This window comes from Pyxicephalus adspersus, chromosome 5 (genome assembly GCF_032062135.1).
Source record: "Pyxicephalus adspersus chromosome 5, UCB_Pads_2.0, whole genome shotgun sequence".
Lineage (NCBI taxonomy): Eukaryota > Metazoa > Chordata > Amphibia > Anura > Pyxicephalidae > Pyxicephalus > Pyxicephalus adspersus.
In genome coordinates, this window is record NC_092862.1 from 107358579 (window position 1) to 107371981 (window position 13403).

At 35.7% G+C, this 13403-nt stretch overlaps 1 protein-coding gene across 3 annotated transcripts in view; it reads left to right on the plus strand.

The window, feature by feature from the left end:
• The window catches only part of NEK10 (NIMA related kinase 10), a 139574-nt gene that overhangs the window by 18871 nt on the left and 107300 nt on the right, over positions 1–13403 (plus strand). For all 3 annotated transcript variants that reach the window (XM_072412389.1, XM_072412391.1, XM_072412390.1), the window contains exons 9-18: positions 353–420; positions 2798–2877; positions 3964–4050; positions 4362–4586; positions 5222–5361; positions 7712–7773; positions 8495–8578; positions 11036–11100; positions 12781–12883; positions 12979–13107. In XM_072412389.1, the coding sequence (XP_072268490.1) occupies positions 353–420; positions 2798–2877; positions 3964–4050; positions 4362–4586; positions 5222–5361; positions 7712–7773; positions 8495–8578; positions 11036–11100; positions 12781–12883; positions 12979–13107 (1043 nt within the window). The remainder of the gene's footprint in view (positions 1–352; positions 421–2797; positions 2878–3963; positions 4051–4361; positions 4587–5221; positions 5362–7711; positions 7774–8494; positions 8579–11035; positions 11101–12780; positions 12884–12978; positions 13108–13403) is intronic.

The following is a 13403-nucleotide window of genomic DNA, read 5'->3' on the forward strand; positions in this document are numbered from 1 at the left end:
TTTCTTAAAAGTCATTTGCTATTTGTTAGTAAATGTTTTCAATCCTGGACCAGATCGATTCCAGATGTGCTGTGTCACCAAGCTTCACCGATGAAAGTGTGCCTTCCAGTCAAGTCCTCTTTAGACATAGCGTTGCATAGAGTTGCAGCCATGAGCTATAGAAAACCTTACCTACAGCCATTGTCTTTAGTACTGCTCCACAAACAAGGATTTGTAGTAAACTTGTCTTGTGCCTCTGTGCTTTTAACAACACAATCATTAAATGACATTAAATATACATTAAATGTACATTAGATATATATCTTTTTATTTTTTTTTAATATTATTGTTATTTATTCTATATCCCCTATAGATATTTTTCAAAAACTTGCTGCTGCAAAAGAACAGAGAGATTGGTTAATTCAAAGTGGATCACACAAAGTAAGGAACCAGCTTGTATCTGTACATTTATAACACAGCAAAAAATCAATCTTTACTGTATATACATACTACATTGAAAATGCTTTATATCAGGACTGTCCAGTTCCAGTTCTCTAGGGCCTCATATAGTCAAAGGGTATTTATTAAATATCTTGTTACAATGGCACCTAATAAGGGGTTAGATATTTCAAGTAGTGAGTAAAAAAAAGTGACAAGTATATTTGTTTCCCCCTTGGAATGTCTATTCTAGAAAAGAAGATGTCAGTTGCCTAGCCTGTAAATGAGTTATTCATAGGAAAGGGCAAAAATAAGTCAGTTTTTTAGGCAAAATAATACTAAACAAATAATTTATTAACCCTTTTGGCTGGAAGCTGGCACTCTGCCCCATTCTCTACTAAATACCAACGAATCAAAACTCATTACCACGCTATTGGAAATTAATTGTGGCTTTTTAAGATACCTACAGAACTCTTGGAGAAACCACACATGGGTAACAATAGAGCAACACTAATAAATGAAAAGGTATCATCCTAGCAACAAATTCAAGGGACTTGGACACCTTCATTTATTCACAGTATATCAACCAGAATAACGAAGAATCCTATGAGTATAAGAGCAGAGTCAAACCAAAATACATCCTTCTATCCTTTTTAAGGATAATTTTACTTTAACAACCCTTGTTTGTCTTCTTGCACCTTACCCATCATTCAACGATCATTCTACATACTCTTGGTCACCAATTGCAGTCCCAAGGAATCCCTTGATAAAGCTCTTTGAGCGAAATGCGTTAGGAATACGGACTCAAATGGCAATTGACCTATATGATCCCATGTGCTATCTGTAATATGGGTATAGAGCAAGATAAGGATATTTGTGTTTAGCCTAGGGCATTAGCATAGCTGATCGATGTTAAGCATAGGGCGAATTTCTTTTTTTTGTATTGTTAAATTATTTGTTTAGTATTATTTTGCAGAAAAGTCTGTCTTATTCTTGCACTTTCGTATGAGTAAAAAAAGTGTTTTTGAAGGTGGTGTGTAGGAAGCAGGAAAAATGGGCAACTGTAGGCATCTGAAGGACAATCTATTATGAAGGCTGCAGCCAGACTTATACATCCTCTGCTGCATCTCTTTGTAGTTTTCTTCACTGGCTTTCATTTCACCTTAGAAACAAATTCAAGCTCCTGTGCTTTGCCTTCAAATCCCTCCTCTGTTCCTGTCCCACCTACCTTTCTAAGCTGGTAAAAAAATACTCCCCTATCCGATCTCTTCACTCCTTCAATGACTTACTAATGACTTCCTCACTCATAACCTCATCACATGCATGGCTTCAAGACTTTTCTAGAGCTGCTTTGACTCTCTGGAATGGTCTTCCACTTCCTATTCAGCTTTCTCCTACTTTCTGCTCATTTAAAAGAGCGCTCAAACCCAACTTTTCAAACTTACCTACCCGTCTTCTTCTATCTCTTAAAACCCTCACTACTTCCCATCACTCCATATCTCCTTTCCCTCCTATTGTGTGATGTTCAGCGCAACATAATATGTTGGCGCTAAATAAATCCTGTTTATTAATTATAATAATATTAATAATAAAGGTTAAAGATCAGAGGCAAAGCAGTAAAGGCCAGGAAACAGGGACAAGGCATCTTCAAAGTGTCAAAGTGTTGGTATATAGTTGTCAGTACCAAGTGGTTAAAAGAAAACAAGCAGTGAATTTATGATAGGGTCATGGGCACCCAAAGCTCATTGAAGTGTGTATGTGTGTAGCTCACAGAAGAGCTACTGAAGTACAATCGTAAATGCAGGAAAAAATTGTGCAGAAAGAGAGCAGACACATTGTTGGTGTATTTTTGGTATTGTTTCATATCCACACACAGAGTGAATTGTGATAGTCCCCTAAAATCAGATCTTCAGGCAGTGGGCAACTGCCTGTTTTGGGCATGTATGAGATTTAAAAGCTTATCCTCTTTGCTGACACCCCCTGCTGAAGAGCCTAATGCCCATCGTCTTGCTGCTTCTTGAGGGCAACTGGCGAATCTCTTCTGTAGGCTCCCCTCGATGCCAAAGGGCATGCGGGCAAATATCAGCACATCAGGAAAGCTAAACTCTCGTGTTAATTAAAACAAGTTTCAGGATCCTATAGAGAAGGCAGTGATAAAACAGCGCAACTAAAAATATTACAAATTTGTAGATAAGGTTACATGATAATGAATATATGGTAAATGCCAAGGAAAATAGTTTTTAAAAATTTGGCTTGATGAATGGGAAATTGTTCAGATATTGGACTGATGAACCGAATATTTTTTCTACTTCACTCAGACATACATTTAATAGAATAATCACTAAACATACATATAAAGCATGTGTTTTCCTTTTTTCAGACCTTAGTCCGACTTCTAGCTGCTAGAGACAGTAATGTATTGCTGGGTGCTTTGCTCGCACTTACCAGTTTAGCAGAAAGGTACGTTAAGCTTATCACAATAACTAGTATTGGTATTTTGTTTTTAATTGTTTGCTTTTTTGCTTTTCCATGTATTCTGTAGTTTGAGTACTATGCTTAATTATACACATAAACACACACACACACACACACACACACACACACACACACACATATATATACCGGTATATATATATACCGTAATTATCACTACAATATTGGTCCTATTAGAAAATGTATTGCAAAGTTGAGTGGTGATGTGCAACATTTAGCAACCTATAATAGCCAATCAACATTTTAGAATAACAGAATAAAAGGTTAAATAACAATACAGTCAAAAAAGGTAGATCACAGCTTGTGCGAGATAACAAGAGTGAACTCACCTATTAAGGCAACATAGAAATATTGGACTATGCAGAAACGTTCCCAGTTCATAAAATTGTTCTATAAAGCAATGAGATTTCTTGTTTGTAAAATAGTGAACATATCTGTGATTCAGAAAGTGTCTTTTTTTTTGTTTTTTTTCCATTCCTATGGGTCCCAAAGGAAACCCCACAGACATAGGGGATTAAAAGAGAAGTGATAGTGACAAACACTTAATGGGCTAAGGCATACAAATGGGTATTTTTTAGAGGGGTGTAGAGTAAAACGAGTAGGGCAAGAGCATTGGAATTTCACTAGTAGGAAAGAAGAGATAAACAGCAGGGTGGGTAATAGGATCAGGAAGCAAGGTGAACACGGTGATCTGTTGAGTAATCTGTTATTATGGTTGTCAAAACTTGCTTATGTAAATTCAATTTTCAATTTTGTAAAATAATATGGATCAGTGGTCAGCAAACGTTTTACGTTTTTTCTGGAAAACTTGACCAAATCCAGTTTTACTGTATAGCAAACTGTTGGGCTTGGTTTGGTCATATTTGTTGAATCCTGTGTGGTAAAGAATAAACGTAAAACAATTGGTTCCTCTATTTATTGACTGAGTTCCAGGTTTAAATTCCAGGCCTTATAATACACTATGTCATCAACATATATTTGCCTTATTTTTTCATTGTTTATTATTCATTGATTTTTTTTATTTTGCCCACTGTTTTAAATATTGTATTACAGCCCAGAGTGCAGACCTGCAATAAGTGAACTCATCATTGTTGAAAGTCTTATGATAATATTGCATGAATATGATCTGCTTTCAAAAAGGTAAATCATACATTTAAAGGTGAGCTTGTATTCTGCCAACACTAAGCTTTACTAATATTGCTTTTAAAAATTCACAAACTGGCACAAAAACAATATTAAAAAGTTCCTAATATTTCTTCTTTGTATGGAAAAATAGTTTTACCTGGATTTTGGCTTTAGCACTTTATAAAATCTAATTTGAAATGTCAAGCTGTTTATCCATTGTATCTTGATCAAACCAGAATTATCAATTGTCATCAAATGCAAAAGAAGACAATTTTTATAACAGTGATATGCTACTGACATAATGTATGCTTGTGCTCATTCTCTAGACTTTCAGCAGAGCTCTTACGACTTCTCTGTTCAGAGTCGGAGGTTAAGGAACAAGTCAAGGTTTATGATGGTGTTCCCACATTACTTAGTTTACTTCACTCTGACCACTTGAAGCTTCTATGGAGTGTGGTCTGGATATTGGTTCAGATATGTGAAGACCCTGAAATAAGTGTGGAGATCCGTACATGGGGAGGAGTCAAACAACTGCTTCATATTTTAAAGGGGTATGTGGATATTAATATATTTAAACTTGTACATTAAATAGAAGGTATAATATATATTAATTTCGGTAGAGCTTCGGTACTACTGAGAATTTACATGGTCCTCATATCCATCTTCAATAAATGGTCCCTGCTTTCATCTTCACTCCTCCTGCTCATTGACCCTTTATTCATCAGCATAAGAACTGCCAAATTCAATGACAAATGGATCTCTTTGGCAACCTCATCTTTTTACCTAAAAAGAAAGCCTTTTCAACAACCCATAACAAAGTGAAATCTGGCCCCTCCTTAAGAGATTTCCATTGAAGTTTAACTGCCAAATGACCAAGGTCTCCAACTCCATATACATCTTTTTACAATCAGATTTAACTACTATGGGAATGAGGACTCATTATAAGTGTAACAATAATACTCATAGAACATTGATAATTATTAAAAAAAATGGATTGGTAAAAACTATGTAAATTCTGTCTTAGTAATCTATCTTTCTACTACTGCTATCCATTTGGGTAAATATGGTACGTTTTATAAAGTTGTATGCACTGAGTTATCTTTCATAGTTATTTATAAGGAAATATCAGTGAAGTCTTGTGCTTGGCAGCAAGTAAATTGTACTATATCATTTTAAATTCTTCCAGGGAACAGTATCTAGTTTCTGATCGCTCTTCCATTGGGAGCCTGTCAAGTGCGAATGCTGCAGGCCGAATCCAGCATCTTTATTTATCTGAAGATCTGAGCCCAAGGGAAATACAAGAAAATACGCTTTCTCTCCAAGCAGGTATCATAACTTGTCATACACATATTTGTGCGTGCAGTGAAAAGTAGACATCTTGTCTTTTTTGACAAGTATACAGCTTATTTACTTATTCAATGTATGACATTATTTTTAATGGAATAAACTATTTTTTGTGTTTAAGATTTTGTTAGGTATAAAGAACAGTGACCTTCAGTTTGCCATTTTAGTCAATAAAAAAATGAGTTTTTAAAAAATATAATGCAATGTGCTCAAACACGTGACAAAACACTTAAAGGGGAACTAAACTAAAAAATAAAAAAATACTACTTACCTTTACCCTGTTACCTGGAGAAAGTGCCGGGTGCTGCCACCTTCAGTCTTCTTCTTCCTTCTTCTGACTACGTCACCCAATCTCGCACTGTACAGGAGTAAGATTGGGTGACATACCCCGCTATAAAGGTAAATGCTCCTGTGCATGCCCAAGATTGGGCTTGTGCAGAAGGACCAGCCCTGCACTCCCATTCAGTCTGGACTCAATATTTTGCCTACAACCAGCTTACAGAATTCTACAGCTATCTGAGCTACTGAGCTCTTTTGGTACAATGCATTTACAAAGCATATAGGTTATCAATTTTACAACATAGACATGGTTATGTCTGGTGAAGGACCGTTTTAGTACCTAATGAGTTTTTTGACTATGCAGCAACTGTACCAGTTAGTTCTCTCAATTAAGGGTATGGACAGAGAAGAAGGATGTGATTGAATTTGGAAGAGGGGAAGGGCAAACTGGGCAATTGCCCAGGGCCTTAACATTTTTTAGGTCCCTAGCAGTTTCCCCCACCTACCCATAGCCTACTCTATACTTTGAGTATAGAGTAGGCAATGGGTATGATTGCTCCACTATCTCCAGCTGTTACTAACAATGTGGAGCGTTGGTAGAAGTAAAGACAGTAGCAGCTGGCTCCAAATATCTTCTGTAAACATAAAGTGAGAGGCTGGGTTTTGATCTTATGTAACATGGGGACACAGGATTGTTTGTGGAAATTAATTTAATGCAGTGATGTGTGTATAATACAGATTATCATATGTCATTATAGTAAAGGCCTATATGTTTGTTTGTTTGCAATGTGCAGATTTTGCTTTGTTTGTATAGTTTACCACTGTATATTGGAGGGCCATGTAAAAATTTGTGCGTAGAGTGCAGAGTGCAAGATTGTGTGCACAGGTTTGGATTTTATAATCTCCTTTGAATATATTGTTGTAGTAGATGGTTCTTCTGTTGAACAGAAGTAAAAGCCAAGTACAACAATTAACAATCCAATTGTAAGTATGGTGTAATGTACTTGTAAAAAAATTGACTGGGTTTAAATGTATGGATCTGTGAATTTTGGAGCAGTGCAGTTTATCAGCCTAGTGCAGGTTTGTTGGCAAGGAGCATTGGGTTATCACATTACTTTACAGTTTGATTCTTTGTCCAGGCTGCAATTGTCTTCAATTTAACTAAAACCAGCTAGGTATGCATGTGTTTATGTGTGACTGATACTTGTTTTCTCCCTGTTTTCTTCCTCTTTTGCATCTCAGTGTTTCTGACTTCCTCTTTGCAGCCATTTTCTGTTTGCACACATGCAGTCTAATGAGGGCTCCATGGCATTTGTTAGGGTGTGTTTCCTGATGGGTAATGTAATAGGCATGGAAAAGGCACCTTGTAGTCTCCATCAGAAGCCGCTGTGGCAAGTGTTGTCATCCCTTAGGAGAAAGTGCCTGTACAAAGACATTAATAGCAGGATGAAATTAGATTAGCATGTTAAAGCTTATATGAGATTCTAGTGATTGTTTTACAGTTTTCTCTGTGCAATGAGCATGACATTTTCTGGATGATATATAAAATGAACAGTATTGTGAGTGCTATTTCCTGTTGCAGAGCACATATTAAGTAATGTCAGTAAATACTGCTCAATCCGATGATTATGGTGAAATCATTTTTTTTTAAGAAGGTGAATGATTCACTGGTGAGCTTGAAATCATTTTTATATTTACTGCCTATTTTAATAAATGTGGAACTAAGTATCTCTTTTTGCACTGGATTGCAAACATTATGTATATCTTATAAAACTGTTGTAACATTCTCTCGTTTTATTTGTTGTCTAGATAGACTTCATATTAATATTGTCAGTTACTTTATTAGCGGCAAATATTTTACTGCAGTATTTAATGCTGGCCCAATAACATAGCTGAGGCATTATTGGGATTAGGGTTTTTATTTTTCATTGTTTCTTATAGCTACAGTGCTGAATTTCTAATGTGCTCTGGTCATCTTGGAAAAGTTCAGAGCCACATTGTGCCTTTGCTGAGTGTAAATGATGTACTGACTGTGTGTCTTGTTTCATTCCAGCCTGCTGTGCAGCTCTTACCGAACTGGTGCTCAATGACACCAATGCTCACCAAGTGGTTCAGGTAAAGTAACATTTCTTGCTCCTTCTTTGTCTGTTAATGTATTACAAAGCTGTAAATATAACCCTTATAAGGGTGCATGTATATTCAATTAACCTATTTAATTAAAAAGAAATTAAATGCTGATGAACACAGCACTTTTCTTGCTGCGTAAGCCCATTGATGACACAACTAAAGCCCCCAAAAATGGATCCGATCATGCATTTTCCCAGCTGCTAATGCATTTCTTCTGAGGTCAGAACTGTGGGAGGAGGGTCTTTCTGTGCCCTATATCTGTGAAATTGGAGGCTCAGGGTGATAAATTAGATCACTAACTATCGCAGAGTTTGCATTTTTCACAATTACTAAATGCAGTTTTGGAGTTATTAGATTTTCCTGTTGCTCAATGTCACTTAAATTTGTAAAGAAAACTCAAAAACAAGTGTTTGGAACTAAGGTGGTCACAAGCAACAATCACTCTGCCATATGTGTACAGCACTGATTCTTACCTTCTGTAAAGCTATGTACATGTCACATAATAAACAAACAGATTGCATTGAACCTTAAGCCTGGCACAATCCAATAGATGTCAGAGGATTGTCATAGGCATTAGTTCCTGATCAGCTATTCATCAATCCACCAGGTCAGATTTTCACCTGAGTCTCTGACTGCCTGATGGAACGACATACTCATATACAGTTTTTTTGCAGAATAGCTACATAACCTAATATTTATTTATTTGCAGGAAAATGGTGTTTACATTATTGGTATGATGATTTTACCAAGCAGAAAAAATGAATGTATTAAAAGCAAGTCTACTTTGTTACAGGTAAAAGCACAATATGCATAAAGAATATGTGTAGTGATTTTGGTTTTCATATTTTTGTTGTTTAATATCCAAATTTAGTGATGAGACACAACTGACTCATCCTATAAATTGGGATGTTTAGTTGGCACAATTTCTCCTAAATAACAAAACAGTAATACAAATATAATTTCATTTACATTTCTTAATAAAAAGGTCCTCTAATCAGACTAATTATCAAACATAAACATTGATACAACACATATGTTACATAGTGTACTTAAAATCAATCTTGCCAGCCATGATAATTCAATCTATATGGTACAAAGACAATATGTAAAAAACAGCTTATCTTTAAAGAAATATACATTGTCTTGTTGGTTATCTGGGGGCTTGAATAGGTCTCGACGCCTTTTGCTGTATGTAAAAAACTGCATCTTCTGAAGTAAATGGTATATCTAAATACAATTGAAAATACTCAATAACCATCTGATTAGGAGATGCTGGCGATTCCATGCTGTGCGCCACTGCAGTATTCCACACCACGAAATGGGAGCATCCCCTGCTTCCGTTTAGCTGTGCAGCCTGGGATGTACTATCTTGGCATCCCCTACACACACTCTGAGACTGTGAAGAGGATTTTAGGAGCATATTAGTCCCTACCTCAATCCTGCACTGCCATTGTTTGCTGGGGACATATAGCCTTTCTGCTTGCAGTCCCCAGTGCAATGGCACTGGGGACTGCAAGCCATTGCCGTCCCCAGTGCCAGTGCATTAAGCTAGGCTGTCTTGCTGTTGGTGTGTATATTCTTCTGATTTACTGTTGATGACCTTGCCTATTACTGACACTGTGAGCTAATGCTGCCTGGACCGAGCTTTTCCTGTGATCCGACTTTGATTTTGTCTTGCTCCTGTATACCTTGTCTGGTAACAGATTACCTGTGTATGACCTCTTGCTTTGTATTCTGAACTTGTCTCTGCTGGAATCTTGGTACTGCATTATCAGTGGGCTTATCTCTCCTATCAGTCCTTTCCCCAGACACTATCCCTTGCACACAGAAGTCCTGGGAGCAGCCAAGGGATACATTGAAAAACTGCACCTAGTGAGAAAAAAGGATTATTAATCCATTGTTCTTGTACTTACATAACAATATACTAAGCACTGTAAGATTGAGGGCAAACTGGTTGTCCTTAAAGACTGATATATTAATTTAATGATCAGAATATGATTTGAAAAAGCATGTTAGATAAAATGTATTGCTAAATGCTGTCTTATTAATTTTAAAATTTAAGCTTGGATATTGATATTATGTATGGGATTGGCCATTGAGTTTATATCACTTACACTTGTTTTAACTACATATTTTTGTTGTTTTTTTATTATGGTTAAGATGTCAGAATCAAATGATTTAAATCATTTCTTTACTTTTAGTTTCATAGTTTTATATAGTATTAGTATAGTAGTACAATGCATATTGATAATTTGTTTTCTCATTTTATTATTAATAATAATAATAATAATAATAATAATAATAATTTTAAAACAATAGTTGGGAATGTAGGCTCTTTGGGTTTGGGATCTTTGGGTTTAGTAGTTTCCGTGACACACCTGAAAGAAGCATGCAGATTTGTTGGGTTAATGTCAGGTTCTAAATATTCAGGCTTAATTGGCATACCTGTACAGGTTGGCTAAAAAAAGTAAACATTTTCCTCTATTGAGCTATTTAATTTTTAAGTCTAGATCAGAAATGGGAGCTGCAATGTCAGTGGATGGATATCATCAAAAGTGTCTCATGGTACCTATCTACTGTCTGACCGTATACACTACACACTGAAACAATTGTAGACAGTGGGCCTGATTTATTAAAGCTCAAAGAGCAGATGCACTTTTGAACAGTGAACCTGGGTGATCAAGCAAACCTGGAATGGATTTCCTAAAAGTAATTTGCTATTTGTTAGCAAATGTTTTCAATCCTGGACCAGATCCATTCCAGGTTTGTTGGATTACCCAGGTTCACTGATGAATGCATCTTTTCCAGTCTTTAAGAGCTTTCATAAATCAGGAATAATGTGTGAGGCTGGGCAGATGATAAGTCAGCGCCCATCACACTGTAAGTGAACTCTTACAATGCAATGCCATTTCTATGGTGACAAGTTACTTTTTATAATTCTATGTATTTTATGAATTCATTTCATTTTGAAACTGATGATTTGTTTTGTTCACATTGCCTCTGCTATAACCACACATAATTAAGGTTATTTATTTCACACTACAGTATCACTAATATGTTGTAGTACAAGCTTCCAGATGGCAGAAGATCCCTACTAGAAAAATGTACAGCCAGATGGCCCTTGATCATAGACTAAGCAAAATTAATACCATCCTTGGCAGCATCTCATTATTGTGCAAGTCCTGCTGGGTGCTACTGTTGTTGTGGTACAAATACTATAGCTTGACTGCCTTTTGTTTTTATTTTACAGTGTTATGCGTTCCGAGCATTAAGATTTCTCTTTAGCATGGAAAGAAACCGAGATCTGTTCAAAAGGTAGAATATGGATGTATAAAATCTTTTCAGAATATTAAATCAAAAAAGAGATTTCTATAAATAAAATATTATGTTCCCGCGTATAGGAGATAGATACACAAATGGCAAAAAGCAAAATGCTTTATACATAATAGAACAAAGAAGATACTCCTTACAGATAATATATCTTTAAAAAGACTTTTTCATTTTTCCCAGACATTTGAAAGATACCAATTGAATGTTAGCAGTTTTCTAGGTGCACTTTATTGTTTTTAAAATGCTTATTTCTACATATATTATATATACATAGAACTATAGATAAATAAATATGGATGTATGTGTTTATATACACATTTAGCCATATTTGCTTGTTACTTTTAGCATTTATTCATTAATCATGTTACATTTATGTAAAGATAATATTTCTGAATTTTTTGTGCTAAAAATGTATATACCATTATACCCACTAGGAACAAAGCATCTGCAAGTATATTGTTTTCCAACAATGTTATTTGAAATTATTTTCTGATCCTACATTTTCTGTTTTGTATATATACTGCCAGGTGCCTTAAAGTAAATCAAAAGTAGATCTACCTAACAGGAAATTAGGAAAGGTCAACTATTGCTGCCTGTGCCCCCATTGGAAAGTTTTCAGGACATTTCCTTCCTAAAGACACAACAAGAAATGCATGTAAACCCTCCAAATTGAAGAGAATTCAAAGTTGTGTACTTTTGTTGTTAGAACAGTTTTCCCTTCCAGTTCCATTCTAATGCCAACTGGAAAATATTTTTCCCTCACTTTATCAGCAATCACTGCAATAAAAGTTAAGGGTGAATCTCCCCATGGGAAAACAAATATAACTTTACAAGGTCTAAGGGCAGACTAAGACCTGCAGCATGATCAAGCGATCCCGCACAACTCCCAGAGGTTGATTGGTAGTGATTGGTTGGCTCACTGCCTCCCCTATTCATTCTTTAAGGGGCTGCCTTGGGAGGAAGCTATATGTGGCATTGGTTCACTGGCATAAGGAAGTGGTAACTGCACTGCATCCTCCTTGCCAGTCTGAACATAGTCATACTCATTCCCCATTTTCCACAACTGGTTGAAATTTTGGCTGGAATTCTACTTATACCACACATAGCCACATATAACCCAACATACTACTATGTACAATGCAAAACATGCATATGTAATATAAAGCTTCAGCTATTGCACGTAAATATATAATTTCAGTATCATAAGAAACATACAGGCATTTTTTATTTATACTTTAATGGATATTTCCTTTTACATTCCTTCTATATAAGGAGACATTGCTGACCTGTGAATCTGCAAAACCTAGTTATCTTCCTCTCATGCTGATTCATTGCCTTTAGTACATTCTGAGTCAATGGTTCTAATTTATTAACGTTATACACATTCATCAGTGAACCTGGGTGTCCAGCAAACCTGAAGTGCATTTCTTAAAAGTAACTTGCAATGTGTTAGTAAATGTTTTCAGTCCTAGACCAGATCCATTGTAGGTTTGCCAGATCTCCCAGTTCCACTGATGAAAGTGTATCCTTTCTAGTCTTAGAGTGCTGTAATAAATCAGGCCCAATGACTAGAAAAAAATATTTCGATTAGGAGCTTAAGTTTTACTCTGATGCACTTGTTGCATACTGTCTTTGAATTTAATGGTATTTTACTATTTCTGTTAGGTTTTTCCCACCAGATTTGTTTGAGATGTTTATTGACATTGGTCATTACGTTCGAGACATCAGTGCCTATGAAAACCTTGTGTCTAAATTAAATTCACTACCAGTAAGTGATGCACTTTACATTCAATTTATAAAACGAAAAAATCAAATATTGTTATTACAAGAGTGATAATAATTGGTCTTTTATGCAATTTCCAGGAAGATGAACTGAAGCAAGTGGCTGATGGCATTGAAGGTATCAATCAGAACAAAACTCCAACAAAATTTATTGGCAACTATGCAATTCTAGATCACCTTGGAAGTGGAGCATTTGGGAGTGTATATAAGGCGAGTTTTATTTTACAGTGTTTGTAAATCTGATGGTTGAAGTATAATCAATTTTTTTATATAGCCCTTTTATTTCTCTTTGAAAGCTAGGCAGACCTTGATCAATATTTGTGCGTATTAAGGTTGTGTAAACTTAAAGCATCTTCATAGTCAGCCTTCAGTGCTTTACAAGAAGGATTTACCATGGTTTTATGTAAGTTTATTGTTAATTTAATTTCTTTTGTATGCTCAGTAAAACATGTGGAAGTGCTCAGAGATCTGTATTATTATGAGTTCCACATGACAGACAAGTCTGG